This window comes from Anabrus simplex, chromosome 1, assembly GCF_040414725.1.
Source record: "Anabrus simplex isolate iqAnaSimp1 chromosome 1, ASM4041472v1, whole genome shotgun sequence".
In the NCBI taxonomy this organism is placed as follows: Eukaryota; Metazoa; Arthropoda; class Insecta; order Orthoptera; family Tettigoniidae; genus Anabrus; species Anabrus simplex.
In genome coordinates, this window is record NC_090265.1 from 493,496,705 (window position 1) to 493,518,223 (window position 21,519).

General features: G+C 39.8%; 1 protein-coding gene across 1 annotated transcript in view; it reads right to left on the minus strand.

Annotated features, from left to right (window-relative positions):
- FAM21 (Family with sequence similarity 21) overlaps nucleotides 1-21,519 on the minus strand; it is a 205,746-nt gene that overhangs the window by 3,677 nt on the left and 180,550 nt on the right. Inside the window, exon 16 of the mRNA XM_067135340.2 lies at nucleotides 9,502-11,104. Coding sequence (XP_066991441.2) covers nucleotides 9,502-11,104 — 1,603 coding nt within the window. The remainder of the gene's footprint in view (nucleotides 1-9,501; nucleotides 11,105-21,519) is intronic.

Sequence of the window (21,519 nt, forward strand, 5' to 3'; positions counted from 1 at the left end):
AATGTTGAGAGAGGAAACGAATAGAAAACAGGGCATTCAGTGGGGATTAAATAACCAATTGGAAGAACTGAATTATGCGGATGATGTCCGTCGTCTTGCAGAATCTCTTCGGAACATGGAAATCAAACTGAAGGACTTAAATTAGAAGCTAAAGAAGTAGACTTAAAGATAAATAACAAAAATACTAAGGAGATGCGCATAAACCATTGTAACAATTCCAGCCTGACTAGATGGAATGGATATAGAAAGGGTAGAAGAATTTTGCTACTTCGGAAGCATGATCAACCAGGATGGAAGTGCTTTTAGAGTTGCATCAAGTTATATAAATAAAGCCAAAAGAACTTTTGCACAGTTAAAACCAATATGCATATCCCCTCACATTTGCATAAAAACGAAGCTAAGAATATTCAACTCAAATGTTAAATCTGTTTTACTGTATAGAAGTGAGACCTGAAAAGTGACCAAAGATTACCACAAGGGTACAGAAATTTATGAATTGTTGCTTGAGGTACATAATGAGAATATGGTGACCAAAGACCATCTCGAACAAAGACCTTTGGGAGGCCATAGATCAAAGTCCCATACAGTAACTGATGATGAGAAGAAAATGGAGGTGGATAGAACACACCCCGAGAAGACCGCAAGAAAATATCATAAGGGAGGGATTGAGCTGGAATCCGTAAAATAACCACAGGCAGAGGCAGACCAAGGATTACCTGGTAGAGGACCATAGACACGGATTTAGCTGGAGTCAACAAGACATGGACAGAGGTGAAAGCATCGATGGTAGATAGAACAAGCTAGAGAAATTTTGCCGAGTCTCTATGTTCCACTTAGGAATTAAAGGAAATAAGTCAAGTCAGTTATATAAGCTGGAGGAAATTTTATTAGTAATTAACGTTGTTTAAATCTTTCAAAATATATAGATTCAATGTGGGCAAGAATACATAGGTAAGATTAATGGCATAGTACCTCAAATGTTTTTTCCAGTTGTGTACTAATTTTAAGATTATTTCAGTTAAATACCTCAGCACTACAAATAGATTTTGTTGGCAATGACAAATATCTTTGCTACTATGAAGCCTTGGTTAGTTTTAGAACTTTAACTTCTACATGATTACAGTCCTTATATACCCTAAATATTTTCAATTATATCATATTTGACACCTTTGACATAAAAGAACAACCTTTTTGTAAAATTACAACTTCGTACATCAAAACAGGTTGGAGGGATGAATCATTTTTTTATCAGTCTTCATCCTGAATCAAAACCCCTCAGGCGTGTATTGTTGGAAGACCACTTTTTGTTTAAAATCTAGGACAGAGGAGCAAGCATCGTAAGTGAAATGATTTCAGGGAAATTAATATTTTTATTATCAGGCCTCACCCCCAGGACAATACCGCTTAGGGGTGTATTGTTTTAAGACCACTTCTTATTTAAAATTTAAGACATACAGGAGCGACCATCGTGTGAAATTTCAACCTCGTGTGTCAGATGATTTCAGAGAAATGAATATTTTTATTACCAGGCCTCGCCTATCCAGTCAAAACCCTGTAAGGGCGTATTGTTTTGATACCACATCCTATTTAAACTCTAAGACATAGACATTCATAAAATCTAAGACATAGTCAATATTGATTAGGTGGATTAACCATCTCTCTCTTTACTGTTAAGACAACTTCTTATTTAAAATCTAAGACATTAAGGGGTAACCATCATGTGAAATTTCAATCTTGTATGTCAAGCGGTTTCAGATAAATGATTATTTTTGCTTTCAGGTATCACTCTCCACCCCAGTCAAAACTCATTATGGGTATATTGTTTAAAGATCACTGCTTATTTAAAATATAAGACATATAGCAGTAACCATCATATGAAATTTCAACCTCTTATGTCAAACTGCTTCAGAGAAATTAATACTTTTGTTTACAGGTATTAACCCCCATTTAACCCACAAGGGATGGGTGTTTTTCTAAACTTGTCTTATTTAACATCTAGTACGAGGGGTGTTCAATATATAATACATCACATTTTATTTCTTGGCCAATTTCCGTTTTTAAAAATTGAAATTTCGTTTGGGACATCTTTGAATATTCCCGCTTCGTCTCATAGTTTCATTAATTTCCGATAGGTGGCAGCGCTATAACTAGCCTTCAAAATGGCATCTGTAATGGATGGTGGTGGTCATACCAAACAGAGAGTTACCGAGTTTCTTTTAGCGTAAAACCAAGGCATGACAGATATTCATAGGAGCTTGTAGAATGTCTATGGTGACCTGGCAATGGACAAAAGCATGGTGAGTTGTCGGGCGAGACATATTTCATCATCACAACAAGGTTGAGCAAACCTGTCTGATCTCTCACGTGCCGGCTGCACACAGCCGCGATGCCTGCAAAGTCTGAACGTGCGGACAGCACTAGAGAAAAAAGCCCTTTATCAGCTATTTCACTGAGGACTTTGCTGCCTTTCCTGGAGTAGTGCAGACTGCATGTAACCAAATTAGGTACATGGGAATCTGAAATTACGTCGCTGCTAGGAAGTTCCATTTGACCGAGGACCGAATATTTGATCTCTTCACATTTGTCATGAGAATGCTGAACTTCATGTGGGGAAGATGGCCATTAAAAAGCATTCATTGCTGGTACTGGTTTACCTCGCACAGCGCTGGGATGTTATTGAAAATTCAGGGAATTCTCAATGCCAAGATTTATGAACAGGTTTTGAGTCTGGTTGATTTCAGCATTTGACATAATTTATCCCTAAGAACAGTGTATTAGCTTCCAACAGGATAATCACCTCATTCATACCTCAAAGGCAAGTTCAGCAATGGTTTGCTTCACAGGGAAGGATCGAGGTGATGCCTTGGCCTCTGAATTGTCCTAATCTGAACCCTATGTAGAATGTCCGGTTTCTAATGAAGAGAACTCTGTGGGAACACCATCGTCATCCAAGTTCAAAGGAAGTATTGTGGAAGAACTGACCCTTAAGGAACTGTTCTTCCAGACCCGCACTGCTTCCGTTCTCAATCAACTTCAAGAGGTCATAGAACAAGAGGATCAGCAGACCCGATACTGATGTGTGTTTGTTGTCTTATTTGTACAGACTGATGTTAAGCCTCAAGGTACGTGTTTTCCTTATTTCTTGTTTTGTCCATGAGTGCAAGGACAAAACACAAGGGAATACCTCTACCCGCACAACTAACATGCAGCTCCCTGGCTCACTTTGTTTCTTTTTATTTGTAGACACTGAAGTTATAGTTCCAAGGCATGTATTTTTACCTTCTTTCTTATTTAGTTCTCAAGCCCAGAGCCAAAATTCAAAAGAATTAATAAAGTAACTTTGTAATATACTTATTATCTCTGACAGTGCTGTAAAGTTCTCATGTAAACCTGACTCTGGAACTAGGCCAAAATGATTACCAAGAGCGCGCTCATTCTTTTTTTGAGCTACTGTGAAATTAACCACATCAACTTACACTAGCTTCCTTCTCATTCTCCACCATTATGATTATTATTGTTAATTTGGGACATCACATTCATTTTCTTAAACCTGGGTTGTTCTGGCTACTCTAGTGTCCATCCTTCATATCCGAGCCTGTGTAGACTTGTTTTTGGAGTCTTCTCCTAATTTTAATCTCTGAAAACGTTCTCAGTCTATTTCTCTGAATTATGTGCCTGATTTGTAGATGACTGGTACATGCTGTAACCAATATATGCATCCCTTGGAGTGAGAAACTGCTCCTAAAGACGGAAGAGCCACTAAATGGCCAACGGCATAGGATGGGGAAGGGAACAGGAAACCACTCCATTAAAGACCTGAATGGGTATCCCAAGTATCGGCTGACTGAGAACCTTGGGGGGTGCACCCATGTCCAGTAAGTGTACCTGCTAAAACTGAAGAAATATTTGGCTGACGGACTACCTGCTATACATTATAACCAGTACTTCCTATTCTAATAGAAGGGGTGAGGGCGAGTACCTGGCGCCTTAAAACTGGGACTAGTCGGCTAAGGTATGGCAACCCTAACCTTGACACAAAAGTCTCTGGCCCTCCAGGTTGGGGGTTGTACATAGGATTAACGGCTCTATTGTGTAAAAAAAAAAAAGTTGTTACGAATATCTCATATTTGCCTCGAATGAATAAGAATGGATATCAAAATATGACAACCCTGCAATGGAAATCAACTTTACGAATAGGAACTTGGAATGTAAGAACTCTGTATAAACCAGGATCCTTCAAAATCCTCAGTCAACAGCTGGAGAAATATAGAGTGGGAATTGCTGCAATTCGAGGGACTAGATTATTAGGTAATGGTATACAGGACATGGAGAAGTATACACTTACAGTATTAAGAGTGGTAAAGAAACTGGACCCCACAAATTTGGCACTGCATTCTGTGTCCAAAATTCACTAGTACCGTCAGTGCTGTCCTTTGAACATGTGAATGAAAGACTATGCTATCTGAGGGTACATTCTAAATGTTTAACATATCACTGGTGAACTGCCATGCCCCCACGAACAACAAGGACAATCATGTTAAAGACTCCTTTTATGAGGATTTGTTAGAACTGTGGAATAAATTACCCAAACATGATGTCAAAATGATTTTGGGTGATTTCAATGCAGAAGTTGGAAAGGAAGAAATTTTGTGCCAACAAGGGAAAGTCTGCATGACGACAGCAATGATAATGGCATTAGACTAATCAATTTCGCTACATCCACAAATATGAATGTGCGGAGTACCACTTTCCCACATAAACAAATACATAAGGAAACATGGTATTTGCGTGACAGTAAGACTACCAATCAGACAGATCATGTACTAATTGATAAGAGGCATAGAAGCTCCATAGCTGATATCAGAGCTTACAGAGGAGTTGAGATAGGATGTGATCACAATATGGTCATTCTGTTAAAATTAAATTGAAAACCTCTTGTAAGTCACAGACTGAGGAAAGATGCAAAGTTGACACTGAGAAACTGAAACAGGAGGATGAAAGATTAAAGTATAATGTGGAAACTGCAAACATTACTGGGGAGGTATTAAAGTCAATGGGGTGGTACATAGTACCTTATTTAAAATTTCTCTTTGACTATGTCATATATAATAGTGTAATACCAAAGGAATGGAAGGAATCTATAATCATACCAATTTATAAAGTAAAGGGTGATAAAAAGAAACCAGAGAACTACAGACCAATCAGCCTGACCAGTATAGTTTGTAAACTACTGGAGAGTTTAATAGCAAAGTACATCAGAGGGATATGTGATGATCAAAATTGGTTTATGGGAAGCCAGTATGGATTTAGAAATAAATTTTCTTGTGAGGCACAACTGGTGGGATTTCAGCAGGACATACCAGATCAGTTGGATTCAGGAGGCCAGTTAGATTGCATAGCCATAGATCTTTCTAAAGCCTTTGATAGAGTGGAACATGGAATATTATTAAAGAAATTGGAGGGAATAGAATTGGATGTAAGGGTTATACGTTGGATAAGAACATTTCTAAATTCAAGGGTTCAGAAAGTATAAGTAGGAAATAACATATCACAGGAGGAGAAAGTTTGGAAAGGAATTGCACAGGGTAGTATAATCGGTCCGTTACTTTTCTTAATATACGCAAATGATTTAGAGAAAAATACAACATCAAAAATAAGATTGTATGCAGATGACATAATTGTTTATAGGGAAATAAATAACATTGAAGATTGTTCAGAATTACAAAGGAACCTTGAGAGTATCCAACAATGGGTTGAAGAAAATAATATGAAGGTTAATGGAGGCAAATCAACTGTTACAACATTTACAAACAGGAGCTTTAAAAATGAATTTGAACATACTTTGGATGAGGTAGTTATCCCAAAAGATGGCAAGTGCAAATACATAGGTGTGAGATTTGAAAGTAGTTTGCACTGGAAGGGTCATGTTGATGACATTGTTGGGAAAGCATACAGATAGTAACATGTCATAATGAGGCTACTTAAAGGATGCAACAAAGAATTAAAAGAGAAAAGTTACTTAAGTATGGTTCGTCCATTATTGGAATATGCAAACAGTGTTTGGGATCCTCACCAAGAGTACCTAAGAAAAGAAGTAGATAGTGTGCAGAGGAAAGCAGCAAGATTTGTAACAGGGGGTTTCAGGAGAAAAAGTAGTGTATCAGAAATGTTAGAGGAACTTGGGTGGGGAAACTTTAAGTAAGAAGGGAGAAAACTAGACTTATAGGATTGTATAGAGCCTATACAGGAGAAGCAGCATGGGGAGAAATCCGTGTGAGGCTTCAGTTGGAGAATAATTATATCGGCAGAACTGACCGCAAGTATAAAATTAGAAGGAATTTTAGCAGAAGCGATTGGGGTAAATTTTCATTCATTGGGAAGGGCGTGAAGGAGTGGAACAGTTTACCAGGGGCAGTGTTTAATCCTTTTCCAAAATCTGTACAGATATTCAAGAAGAGAATAAACAGCAACAGAGAAAATAAATGAAATGTTAGAGGGCATTCGACCAGTGCAGTTTATTGTAAATAAAAAATGTGTGTGAATAAATTAATTCCATCCCCTGGTCTATGGAGTCTGGACAGCCAAAGTAGGGGACTGCCTGTACGGGCAAAGTACAGTGGCGACTTCGAGGGCCCTGTCACCGCTACGGTAGCTGTAAAGGCCCTTCAGGAACTCTGAAAAGTGGTGGCAAAATGGGCTCTGGTTAAGACGCAGCAAGTTGCCATGCTACTGAGATTCCAAAATGGGTAAAAAAATTTTTTTTAAAAAGAGTAAATTAATGCAATGTAAATTTTAATCTTATCCCAGTTGTATAGTATTATTTGAAGTAATTCCAAATACTGTATATGAGTTGACTATGTTTGTAAGTACAGGAGATATTATAATTTTGTAAACAATATAAATTTATTAAGGATGAGCTGTGTGTTTAATAGAAAAATTGTTAGTGTAAATTGTATAATATTGTATTCTAGGAAAATTTTCTTCTTCTCTTGTTCATTTAAAATTTAGTGCTTGACAACAATGTATTTTAGTGTACCATTTGCCACCGAGGTAGACACCTCATTTGCAAATAAAGAGATTTTGATTTGATTTTGAACAGATTTGATATTCTGGGAGAAGATCCTACAGAAGGCATTGATGAGACAAAATAATGACGATGTTTGTGAATGAATGTGGAATAACACGAAACAAATCGTGACAACAGTAGCAATGAAAGTGATACCAAAAGGTGTTAATAAGAAAAAGAAATGGTTTGATGAGGCATGTCAAGATGAAGTTAATGAAGTGGCAATATGGCAAAATAAGTGGCTGCAATCTAATAAGAATGTAGATTTTGAAGAACTATACAGAGAAAAACAGAAATAATGTAGTAAATTAATTTGTAGAAAGATTAATTTGTAGAAAGAAAAAGGTCTACCCAAGACAAACAGAATCAATCCAAGATGACTACAGAAACAAGAACATCCGCAAGATGTATGGAACTGTCAACTGAATTAAAAAAGGATTTCAACTAAGATTGAGTATTATGAGAGACAAGTCTGGAAATTTAATTGCTGATCAGGACAAATTATTAAATTACTGTAAGCAATACTTCGATTCCTTGCTGAATTGTGATGATCCAGAAACCTGTATTGGTAAAACATCTAGTTCCCCATCAGAACAACAAATACCAGAGCCATCATATCAAGAGGTATTACAAAGTATTACGCGTTTAAAAAACAATAAAGCTTCAGGTAGTGACAACATTCCTGCTGAGCTTATTAAATACGGTGGAGAAAAATTACATAAAGACACATCTTGATGAAGTTATTCCAAAGAAATGGCAGGAATCACTTATTGTCCCAATTCATAGAGGAGGGGATAAGGAAGAACTTCAAAATTATCATGGTATATCTCTTGTAAACACAGCCTACAAAATTCTGTCTTTTATTCTTTTACAGCGTTTAAAATCATTTGCTGAAAATGTTATTAGGGACTATCAGAATGGTTTTTGTAGTAACAGATCCACTACAGACAACATATTTGCAATTAAGACTATTAATGATAAGGTGTGGGAACACAAGGAGTCAGTTCATTACCTCTTTATAGAGTTCTTCAAGGCATATGATTCAATCCATAGAGAAGGGCTGTGGAACATCATGATGGAGTTTGGCTTTCCCATAAAATTAACATGTGCACATGTGAACTGTGTATGGATGGTAATGTTAGCTGTGTTTTGCTCAAGGGCAGAAAAACAAGTTCCTTCCAGAATAAAACTGGTCTGAGACAAGGGGATGCACTATCTCCTCTTCTAATCAACATTGCACTGGAGAAGATTATCAGGAAATTAGCTCTTGTACCTGCTGGCATCATATTGGGAAGGCAACATAAAGTCCTTGCATATGCGAAAGATATTGTTCTTATTGGCCGCAATGAATTAGAAATTAGGCAGTTATTCGTGCAACTAGAGAAGATGGCAGCAAAAACTGGCTTACGGGTAAATGATAAAAAGACACATTACATGGTGGTACAGAGACTGAACCATGGGGAGGTTGATAGATTGCCTTTGAAGATTGGGAAATATACATTTAAAAGAGTAAAGGAGTTTAAATTCCTTGGTGTATTAACTGATGAGCAAAATTGAAGGCAACAGGAACACCAAGCTAGAATTAAGAATGCAAATAAGGCATTTTACTCTATGAACCATATATTAGGCTCCAAGTTTTTAACAAGGAATGCAAAAATGATTATATCTAAAATACAATCATTCGACCAGTACTTCTGTATGGTTCCAAGACATGGAGTATAACCAAAAAAGAGCAGCAACAGTTGCAAGTCTTTGAGAATAAAGTTTATAGAAAAATATTTGGCCCATGGTTCGATCCTATCTCTCAAAGCTGGCAGAAAAGGTCTAATTATGAGATTTACACCCTCTCTCAACAACACACTATAATGGGTATGATAGAATCCAACAGACTATGCTGGGCTCGATATGTACTGAGGATGCAGGATAACAGAGCACCAGTAGATCTATACAAGGGATCTCTTAATGGGAAAAGACCTTCAGGAAGACCCCGAAGCACCTGGAAGAAGGAGATCAACAAGGTATGCCGGACCTTCCAAACTGATAACTAGGAAGAGCAGGCTCAAGATCGAAAAGGATGGAATAGGATTGTGAAATCGGCACGGGAACTTCACGTCCCTCAGAAGCCTACGGACTAAGTGAAAGGGAGTATATACATTAAATCAATACTAGTCATCATTACAACATATTTGGACACACATAAAAAGGAGAATAGATATTCTCTTTATTTTCTCTGTTAGGAAATGGACCAACTAACCATTCTACCGATAACTAAGACATCAGCACATTTATATTCATACAGAATTTCTTAACTGCTCAATGGTCATCAGTATATTTTCTTGGGGCATTTTTAATAAGTTATGTTTACTAGAAAACGAAAGATTTAGGAAAAAATATGTAATAATCCTATTTTCCATAAATAAATATTGAAACCTCACCTGAGTCTTCAGTAGCCTCCAGTACAGAACTAGAGATTAGTTTTGGTTCAGATTTGGTAGACTTTGCCTCAAAAATATTGCCACCATCATCTTCAAATAATGACCCCTTTGCACTCACACCTTCTTTTAGTCCTTCAGAACTGATCTTTCTCTTTGCCGTACTTAATGAAGATGCAAATAAATCATCAGATTCTGGACTATCATCTCCAAAAAGGCTGTTACTTTGGGTTGTAGATATTTTCCGTGAGCCACCACTCCAACCTTTGTTAGAAAATAAACTAGCTTCACTCTCATCATCAGAATTAGTTTTTGAAACCTGACTTTTAGCTTCTGATGAGAACAGATTCTTTTCCTTAGTGATATCTGAGAACAGATTGTCGCCATTTGCACGCAAAGAAGTCTTCTGCTCTTGAACTGAGGCAAAAGTGCCTTCATCAAGTTGGTCAGATACCTTCCCAGGCTCTCTAGAAAGAAATGAATCTAGTGATGATTCTGGAACAACAGCTTCAGAAATGTCACTCTTATTACCAACAGAGAATAAGTCATCTGAACTGCTCTCACTGGCAGAGAAGAGCAAACCTCTATCTTTTCCACTTTTAATGTTTCTTGCCATTGTTGATGTATTATCAACATTTTTCTTAAACTCATTTGTATTTCTATTGGAAAATAGTAGTTCATCTTCTGCTGAAAGAAACAAATTTGTACTTCTTTTGTCAGATGTATCTGCCTTTGGGACAGTTTGTTGTTTTGACTGACTAGTACTGAATAAATCCTCATCAGGTGCAAGTTGATTTTCAACAGAAGAAAATATATTTTGGGACTTTTTAGGTGTTGTACTCTCACTTGATTTAAACAGATCATAATCATCATCCAGGCTGTTGTCAGCTTTATCAAAGAGATCTTTAGTTCCTGCAGGTCGCAATGTGTTTTCCTTCTTTTCTGAGAAAGGATCTACTTTTGGTTCTGAAATATTGAGAGGAGCACCTTTAGATGAACCAGATGGTTCTGTATTCTCAGAAAACAAGTCATTAGAGGATATGTGATGAGAATGTGTATCTGTGTCATCTCCGAATAAGGTTGACCGAGCAGACAAACCAATGGGGGAAATGACAGGGGCACCACCAAACAAATTTTTTCTCTCATCTGAGGTTTGTTCTTTAGTTTCTCCATATTCTGCAGGTAAGTCTTGAGGAATAGCAAAGAAATCTTCTTCATCAGTAGATGGTGAAAGAGGATTGCTGCCTCCATTCAAGAAGTCTGAGACTGATGGTTTGGAAGTTGCATCAGGTGGAGTGTTTGGCCCTGATATTGCCGATATACTGTCATTTTTTCCCTTCACAGCTTCCTTCTCTGAAGTTTTAGATAGTGAAGGTTTTAATGCTACCTCTGGTTTTGATGGTACATGTTTTGCTTCGGTTTGAATCTTGGACTCCAGGTGTAAAAAATTGTTATTATGCAAAGACTCTTTTCTCACAATGATTTCCTCTTCATTTTTCCTTTCTATTAGTGTGTCATCATTTTCCAGGTCCATGGATACCCTAAGAGCTTCTTGTCTGGCACGGCGGCTCTGAGGACGTCTCTTCACCTGAATCTTTGCACGTTCCTGAAAAGAGAACACAGTTTTACTAACCAGAAACAGAACATGCTTTGAATTCTGGAGATCGCACAACAATGAAAAAGCAGCAAGATGATCAAATAGAAAGAAAACAATACAATAAATCCCACTACAAGGGTAACAGATGACTAGCGATATACTTATATCATACCATAGTCAAAATTCAACCAACCATTACAGATACATGCTGTAGTACAGAAGGCATAACTATGAGTGCTTCATACCACTGTACACAGGTTTGAACCCAGAAATGTGATCTTGAATTATCAATCATGGTTGAATTATAGTTGATTTATTGTACAAAATCAAAATTAATCTGAGTACAATCCAATGCCATTACACAGGGTAATCCAATCCTTCAGAGATATCATTTCCTTTTGTCTCCCAATTGGTTTTACTGACCAAGACAGGTTGTTCTTGAGGTCATGATGGGATAGAAAAAGGCTATATCTGGGAAGGGAGTGCCTGATGTGAAAAGGAGAAGCCACACAAAACTATCTTCAGAGCAGCCGACAGTAGGGTTCAAACCCATCATCTCCTAAATGCAAGCCTACAGCTACGTGACCTGAACAACGCAGCAAACTCACTTCGACCTTACCATGTAACATTTTATGAATGTATGTATTTGGGAGTATATCTCCAATATGAATTAATTAAAAGTAAAGCAAAACTAGAATCTCCATTTGCCAAACTTTCTCCTTGTCTCATATTCCCTCCAACAGCATTAAATAGCCCCCTTTCTCGATGCAGAAATGAATGTCAGAGGCTGAGAAGAAATTGTGTGTGTCCAACCCTTGTCACGTTTCTCTACGTGGTAGGGTATGAAGCGAGATTAATCTTTGTAGCGGGTTTTTACGAACGGATGCCCTTCCTAATATCATCCTCACTAGAGCAGTTAATGAGATGAAATTAATGACGTGATATATGATAGGGTGAAACCTGATGCTGGCAATAGCCTACTCCTGTTGAATAGAACCAAGCGCTCTGCTGAATGCTTAAAGTCCCCATCCGAAGGACAAATCACCATCAAGAGAGTCATATGATATGGAACTGAACCCAGAAATTGTATACTACCAGAGGCTGAGAGAAATAGAACATTAAAATTAAATTAAAAATAGGATTGCTGCAGCAAGTCCATTTATGAAGATGGCAGTGTGTAAAGATGTGGAGTCTATCTCTTATTTCTCTTTCTCTTTGTGTGATCAGCTTCACTTCACTTTCTGTTAATTTAACTTTGTTGCTTTGTGTGCTGTGGTTGCATCTGTTGTGCATTCACTCATTTCTTCACTTCTGCTCTGATAGGTAAGAAACTGAAACTTTCTGAGAGTGAATTGAGTGAATATAATAGAGTGCTGATGACAAGTTTGGGGGAAAATGCTGCAATCTAATCTGTAAAAGCTGAATGCATTGTTATGATTACTGAACATGTGGTTGCAAATAAAAATCTTCCCAAATGTTCGAATCCACAGCAAAATGCTGATTCTTGCAAAAAATTACTGGTTAATCTTGAAAAATAAAAGGTTTGGCTGTAAAATATGTCAAGAAGTAATCAAATTAGGCCCAGCAGAAACAAACAAGGTATGAATATTTCTTAGTCATAGGCAAATGTTCAGATTACTTCTTTCTGTGAAATAAAAAAAAAAAAAAAAAAAAAATTACTTCCCTTAAAAAATAAAAAAAACATGACCATAAAATTAGTTTCGTTCATAAGGTTGCCACTAACACATTAAATTTGCTGCAAAAAAAAAAAAAAAATCTCTTTTACTCGAGCTTTTGAACATAACAAAGAGATAACCACCAAAATATTCAGAATAGCCCATAAAATTGCCAAGAAAAATTAGGCATTCGGTGATTTTGGATATGGAACTGATCACCAAGAAGAGTTCTGTAGTGACATGGACCAAATTCTTCATTCGACCAATGCTTGTGTCAACATAGTTAAGCATATTGGAGCTAAAATGAGGAAAAACCTAATGAAGAAAATACCGTAATTGAGAGTAGACATATGTACAGACAATGCTTCCTAATATGGACAAACATACAAATCTATTTATTGATATTGCTGAGTTACCAAATGTCTGCCGAAGGTATTTTTCAATGTCTGATTAATGTATTGAATGAATCGGACTTCTCTCAAGAATTTTTGAAAGAAAACCTTATTGCAGTAGCATGTGATGGAGCTGCTCTGATGTTAGAGAAAAAGAAAAATGTATTGACTTTGACATGCTAATCATGGACACTCTGTTGGAAATGTAGTTACGAAGGACTTCCCATCACAGATTAATAATTTGAAGTCATTTCTTGACAAACTTTATACATTCACCAATCACCTAAAATTGCCAGAGAACTGAGAAATAATTCTGACCATCTGGACCAGCAACTGTACCACATTGGAAGAATTCTAAATAGTCGTTTGGTTGTTTCAAGTTACAGAATTGTTTCTGCAGTTTGAAAAAGCTATGGATTACTCATGGCAAATTTTGAAAGAGCAAAACAGAATGAGTACAGGGATAACAATGAAAGAGTTCTCTATGATGGTGGTCTCTTGAAAAAAAATTATGAATGTTGATTTTATTCTTGATCTTGGTCTTATGGCCAAGATTTGTCAGAAATCAGTGTTGAACTACAAGCATGTGCTTCTACAATTGTAGGGGGCTAACTTTGGTTATCCTCTTCAATTGAAGATCCTCTGCGTGGTGAGGTGGACTAGTAGCTCTTTTCTTGAGATGCCGGATGGAGCCCTGTTGGGTAACCATTCGGTATACAAGGAAGAGGAAGCTAAAGCACCACCCAACCCTAAGGTGTAACACGACCCGTGCTGATAGGGCGCATGGCACATGGGAGATGTGTCTTGAACGGAGCCTTCAAGATACCTGGCGTCCTCTCAAAGAAAGCAGCCTTACCCAGGTATGCGGGGCTCTGTCTGGGCGGACATCATATTTCCCTAGCTACTTGTGGGACGTACATGAGTACTGTAGTGAACCCAAACTTGGAGAGCTCCTCTGGGGCCTCTGAGAGAAACACCTGTTCAACTGATGGGGATTCTTCAGAGGTTCCCTCGGATAGCACTACATCAACCTTAAGAGAACTCACTCTAGAGGTGGGCAATCTTCAAGTTCAGAAGAAACAACGCTCCGGTGCTGAGAAGAGAAGGTATAAGAAGGCTTTGAAGGCCCGGGATTAGACCAAAGAGGGCTTAGTTCCTGGAGCTGAGAGGCTTTCTACCTTCACGACAACAACGACTGAGGAGGGATCCAATGGGCACAAGAGGCGGGACCCTAAAGCGGGTTCTGCTTCCAGGGCACAGAGGACTCCTCCCACCAAGACGTCGGCGGAGAAACGACTCCTGTCGGGGGCAATTCCAGAAGAAGATCGGCAAGTCTACAAGAAACCTAGGGTGGAGCATGCCAGAATAGCCAAAGCTGGGATCAGGAGGGCCATAGTGCCTGAAGGATATCCGGATCAGCAGTTAACGGAAAAACAGATGGAGTCAGTAGAGGAAGCTATCACCAATCTAATAGATGAGCTTCCGGAGCAGGGGCCTATTAAGCCTCAGTTCCTGGACTGCTATCTGTCAAGAGGTGCTGCCATTATAATCTCAAAAAATGAGGAGAGCGTAGCATGGCTCTCCAGTCATGTTACAAGTATGCAGCCATGGAAAGGAGCCAGGCTCACAATTGTGGGCATGGATAAATGCCTTTCCTACAAGAGGGTCATGGTCTGGATACCAGGACAACTGAAGGATAATGATATCCTTCTGGGAAGAATGGCATGCCAGAACCAAGGATTAAGTCCCAGTAGCTGGAGAATCTACGACCGCAAGGAGGAGAAGAGAGGTGTTTGCCTTGCAGTCAGTGTGGACTCCAGGGATGTGGAAAAAGTGGTGGGGAAGAAGATCTTCTGTGGGGCGCATGTTGCCACCTTCACCTTGGTGGAGGGTAAGCGCGACAAGCAGAGGACTAACCCCACCACAGACATCGAGAGCAACAGGGGCTAGGAGCAGGAGCCCGGCCGGGAGCCGGGGCCAGCCAAGCCTGAAGATCCATCGCGGGAGCTGCAGCCGCAACTTCTGGAGACTGCATAAGGTAAAGTATTACATGGAGGTAAGAATGATTACTTTCATACAAGCAAATATACAACATTGTATAGGGGCCTCTAGGGTACTTGCAAGAAGTATCCAGAAAGGCGGGTTTTCAGTCGCGTTGATACAAGAACCCTGGCTTAGACAGGACCAAATCATGGGAATAAATGTGCAGGTTTTACTCTCTTCAGTGGGGTACTGGAGGAGAAGCCTAGAACATGTATACAAGTTAAAGATCACACCGCCTGGGCTATACCGGGCTTCATTACTAGAGACCTAGTAGCAGTCCTGGTGAGATATGAAGAGGGCGGACAACAAAGGAATTTGGTTGTCTGCTCTGCATATTTCCCAGGAGACTCCAAATTTCCACCCCCGCCGAAGGAATTCAAGAGACTGGTGATATACTGCAGGAAACAAGGACTCAACCTCATAGTAGGATGTGACGCCAATGCTCACCACAGCATTTGGGTAAACAAGAATACAAACCAAGGGGAGAGGACCTCATAGAATTTCTATGTACAAGCGATCTTGAGATCATGGACATAGGTGATACACCAACCTTCATTAATAATAGGAGTGAGGGGATCATAGACCTTACCCTGGCTTCCATGGGAATCATACAGGAATTTAAAGACTGGAAGGTTTCTTTGGAACCTTTCTTGTCAGATCACAGACACATTGTGTTTCATATACAGGGCTCCTTCAAGATCCCAACCTATAGAAATCCCAGACGAACGGACTGGGCGTCGTTCAGGGAGGATTGGAAAGAGGGCCCTCAAATATAATTAAGAACAAGGAAGAGCAAGAGCTCAGTGTGGGTTTTCTCACACGGACACTAGTTACCTCTTATGAGCTGAACTGCCCAGTTGTTAAGGCGAAAAGAACAACAGGAAGCTTCAAGTGGAACAGCTATTTGGAACACCGAAGGAGAAATACACGAAGGCTCTGGAATAAATACAGGGACCTTCAAGACCAAGAAAGTCTAGATTCTTATGAAGAATCTCAAAGATAGTATAAGTCAGAAGTCAAAAAGGCTTCTAGAAAATCTTGGAGGCAGTTTTGTGACTCCAGTGGGAGTCAACATGAAGTGGCAAGGCTCCACAGAATTCTAACTTTGGATGGAAGGGCAAGGCTGGACTCATTGGAGTCTTCTTTGGGTGGACATACATTCACAGAGGAGGAGATCCTGAGCTTATTGCTTGATGCCCACTTTCCAGGTTCAGCAGTCACGAGCTGTAGAGTGAAATCGAGCGGGTCCTTCCAACATGATAGAAGTGGTTGGAAGGAAGCCTCAGAAATCGTTACCCCAAGAAGGGTAAAGTGAGCATTAGAATGTCTTGCCCTTATAAAAGTCCAGGAATGGATGGGATCTTCCCAGCGCTTCTTCAGGAGGCGGGAGTGGTCCTTATACCTTACCTGGTCAGAATTTTTAGAGCCTGTCTCACTATGGGGTACGTGTACTCCTTGTGGTGACAGGCGAAAGTAGTATATATACCTATACCCGGAAGGTCACCACACACTAGAGCTAAGGATTATAGACCCATCAGTATGACGTCTTTTCTTCTTAAGACTCTGAAAAGACTGGTGGATAGGCATATCAGGGAGAAAGTATTAAGAGATCATCCCCTGCACTCTCATCAACATGCATATCAACCAGGGAAGTCTGTTGAGACGGCACTACACCAGCTCGTCTCCAGGCTGGAGAGAGCCTTGGATCAACAACAACTTGCTATGGTGGTATTCCTAGACATAGAAGGGGCCTTCAACTACACATCTTTAGGCTCCATAGAACTTAGTCTAGAGAAGAGGTGGGAGCAGGATGCTCATAAGATGGATTATGGCCTCACTGCAGGGCTGTCAAGTTCTGTTTACCCTCAACTCAGTAACGTTGAGGGCTAATATAGACAGGGGGTGTCCACAAGGAGAAGTATTATCACCAACATTATGGTACCTGGTAGTGAACTACTTACCAGGTTAAATGTTCGAGGAATTTATGCCCAACGCTATGCAGATGACATCAGCCTAATGGCGGTAGGAAATTTCCCCAGTATGGTCTCGGTGCTCGTACAGAGCTCCCTACGTAAGGTGGAAAGATGGTGCCACAATATGGACTTGTCGGTCAATCGCAACAAGATGGAACTTGTGGTGTTTACCAGTAGGAGGAGGCTAGATGGATTGACAGAGTCACTTCTATTTAGGAAAAAACTAGTTAAGACAACTTCAGTTAAGTATCTAGGGGTAATCTCGAGGCAAGACCGAGTTGGAAAAAACACATAGATTATAAGGTGGATAAGGCTCGCAAGATCATGTGTGCCTGTCGCAGGGCCGTCGGTAAGACTTGGGGCCTGGGACCTAAGGTAGTCCAGTGGCTTTATATTTCTATCGTACGGCCCACGATCACCTATGCATCTTTAGTCTGGTGCCCAGGTTCTGAGAGTAAGACTGTGACCACCAAGTTAAACAGTGTCCAAAGACTTGCGTGTCTAGGAATAACAGGGGCACTGGACACCACACAGTTATGTGAAATGGAGGCCATCCTATGTCTTCCCCACTTACATTTATATGTTAAGAAGATGGCGGGAGTGAGTGCCTACCACCTCTGGTCACTCGGAGGATGGTCACTCGGAGGATGGTCCTTCAAGTATCCGAATAGAGGTCATGCATCTATTCTTACAAGGCTTCATCAGTTAAGGCCTACGACAATTATGATCGGGGACCTGATGAAGCCTAGTTTTAATCTGAACTATAAGTTCACAGTGGTGATACCCATAAGGGAGGAGTGGTTCACGGACGCTGGGGCCCGTCTTAAGTCCGTGGGCTGTACATGGTACACAGATGGCTCGCAGATGGAGACTGGTACAGGCGCCGGGATCTGGGAGCCAAAGACAAGGATCTCGCTTCCCATGGGTATATATGCTACTGTCTTCCAGGATAAAGTATATGCAATACTGGCCTGTGCTGTACATGTATGGAACATTCCATGGCACAGAAGATACATCACTATTTGTAGTGACAGCCAGGCTGCGTTAAAAGCACTTTGTGCAGTTAGAACAACATCCAAAATGGTATGGGAGTGCCAAAGGATGCTAGATAAGCTGTGTGAACTTAGCTCAGTTACCCTGTTGCGTGTTCCCAGGCACACAGGAATCAGTGGAAATGAAGAAGCTGACAAACTAGCGAAACAAGGCTCAAAAGGTTCCTTCATAGGACCAGAGCCCTTCCTCGGAGTATCACTCCAAAGTGTGAAACTGGTAATATCCCAGTGGACAAACCAGTCTCACTTAGACACTTGGAAGAGGTTAACTACAGCAAGGCAGGCATGCGAACTTATCGAAGGGCCCAGCCAAAAATACAAAAAGGTCCTAATAAACTTGAACACGACCAGAATACGAATGGTAGTTGGACTGTTAACAGGCCACACCACCTTACAGAGACACCTACACATCATGAAAATCAGCCAAGATCCGATGTGTAGAAGATGCAGCAGAGAGGAAGAGACCTCCGCGCATGAGCTGTGTCAGTGCGAAGCTCTTGCACGCACTAGACATCGTTGTCTTGGTTCACATTTCGTGACCCTGGAAGACATCAGGAATACCAACATTTGGACACTGGTATCCTTATACGAGCACAACGGCTGGACTAGGCAAACCTGTTTAAGGGACACAAAGGGTCTTCATAGACCTATGTGTGGAGCCCTGCGACGGCAGGGCTTACCCATTCCTTATCTATCTATATCTACAAGCACGCGATATGACACTTTATAAGGCTCATTAAAGTAATTTCCAGGTAGATTCTTCTGTTTGAAGATAGAAAATGTAATAGTGAGTCTTACTATCATGAAACTTGAAGTGTAGCTGAGAATTTGGAATTCAAGGGAGTGACTCTGGAGAAGAAAGAAAACATCTCTTCAACATTTACTATATGTACAGAACATGAATAGGTTGAAAAGTTATTTTGGGAGAGAAAAAAGTTGAGCTGCCAATGCAAAAAGCTCTCTTGATCCTGAAATGTTCTATGACAGCTTAAGACGATTGATGGAAAATTGTCTATTAACAAAAGAAGACGCACAAATACCAGAATGGACAAAAGTACTGTACCCTGAGTGTTGGCGAGGAAATATTCAGAAGAATGTCACTTTTGGTGAAGTTGAAGTACAAAATGTGTGTAACCAATTGAGGATTCAAGACAGACAACTTCTAAGAGGTTACTGAGAATTCCTTGTTGAGAATAAAATGCCAGTGTTACTACTACCACTTGTAAACACAATCAACATCATTACCATTTCTACCTCTGAATGTAAACATGGTTTCTCGCAAATTAATACTGACACCAAGAAGGGCTTCTCTATACCTGACAACTGTGAGTTCACTGATGTTTATCAAGCTTATAGGTCTTCTTCTACGAAATATTCGATCTCTGCCACATGTGAACTCCTGCTACCTGAAAGGAAGATATAACCTACACAAAGAGCAAAGAACGTTCACGTGAAGATGGCAGCACCAGTATCATGGGTCCAATTTGGGAGTTACTGTAATGGAAAAGGTACTAATGTCATGTCTTCAATTTTACTAACATTTTAGTTACCTATGATGAAGTCAGTAAGTTAATGTAAAGATTAGGTTAAGTTGTGTTTTACCCTATAGATTGGATGAGACATTATGGTACACTATGTGTTTTAAATGAATTTTTAACTAATTTATTGCAACCAGCTACCTGGTAATATAAGCTGATTATATGACAACATAGAAACTGTAGCCTATGACTCCAGCATTCTATCTTTGGGTTGGGTCTAGTGACTAATGGTAAACTTTTTTTTCCAGAAAAGATCACTGCAACTAACCAATAAAGCAATGCAAAGATTGTAAAAAAAGAAAAAAAAAAAAAATAATAATCAGAGAGACTGGCTGTTTGTGTGAAACTATCAAGCAAGATAGAGGCTTCAAGACTAAGAACCATACACGACAATATTTTCCCAGAAGTCCTCAAATCTATTTAACGCTCAAGCCAAAAGCTGCAAAATGTCTTGGACAACTACCTGGTGTGTACTACACAAATGACTAGTCTTCAAATTAAACTAGCAGAAACTAGTGCAAACATTTGCTTCCCAAGATAAAAGATTCTATGAACAATTTTGTGTGAAACTGCAAGTGACGATGGAGGAAGATGAGGCAATATCTTTGTCATGAAAAAACTGTTATGGGAATTTAGCTACTTGGACATGTTAGAAAATTGGCTAATGCCTTAGATACAAAAAGATAGCGACTTCATTATCCAACAGGATAAAGCACTACCACATTTTTTTGTTGTGACGTACATACTTACAATTACTCTTCCTAGGAAGTGAACTGAAGAGGAACGCTCTTCAAACACCAACTTAATTCATCTCACATGATCTGGAAGACTATGAATTATGACTGACTCTTCTTCCTGTGGGGTATGTCAAAGATCATGTCTACCTTCCTCCTCTGCCATGTTTTGACAAAACTGCAGATGCAGTGGCTACTGATTGAATGATTGATTGATTGATTGATTGATTGATGCTTGTTGTTTAAAGGGGCCTAACATCTAGGTCATCGGCCCCTAATGGTACGAAATGAGACAAAATTAAATGACAAATTAAAAAACCTAAAATTCTCCACTGACCACAATTCAAAATGTGAGGATGAAGAATGAATGGCTGGATGGACATGAATTTAAAACGATCAGTGCAACCGACCCACAGTGCCTCACATGCACAGAAGCTGGCGTAAAACAATAGTATTACTGACCAAGGGACTGCTTCTATAGCACGATACTGAATCGATGATGCTTGTAGTCGAAAGGAGTCCAAAATCGAAGTCTGTACTGTACAAAGGGCACTAGGAAAGTTTTGCAATGTGATCGAATGCTTTAGACTTTTTCAAAATAATTTCCACCACACTCAATACACTTCTCCATACGTCGAAACCAGTCACTGAACCAATTCTGCCACTTTTCTTCGGTTACATTTTCACACTCTTGATCCCATGCTGCCAGAAGCTCCTCGTCAGAAGCAAAACACCGCCCTTTCAGCTTCATATCACTTCTGGGAAGAGTGCAGTTACATGGGGCAAGATCAGGACTGTATGGAGTGTGGTCAAGCACAGTCAGCCCTGATCTGGTAAGAGAATACATTGTTACATTAGCACGATGTGCTTGCTGGAGCATTGTCGTGATGCAAGAGCCAAGTGTTGAGCCATGACCTTGGACGGAGCTGCTTGACAGCCTGGATGACTGAGGCAGAAAAGTCTCACTGTACCACTTCGCAGTAACTGTCTTTTTTGTTTCTAGCACAACCCGAGTC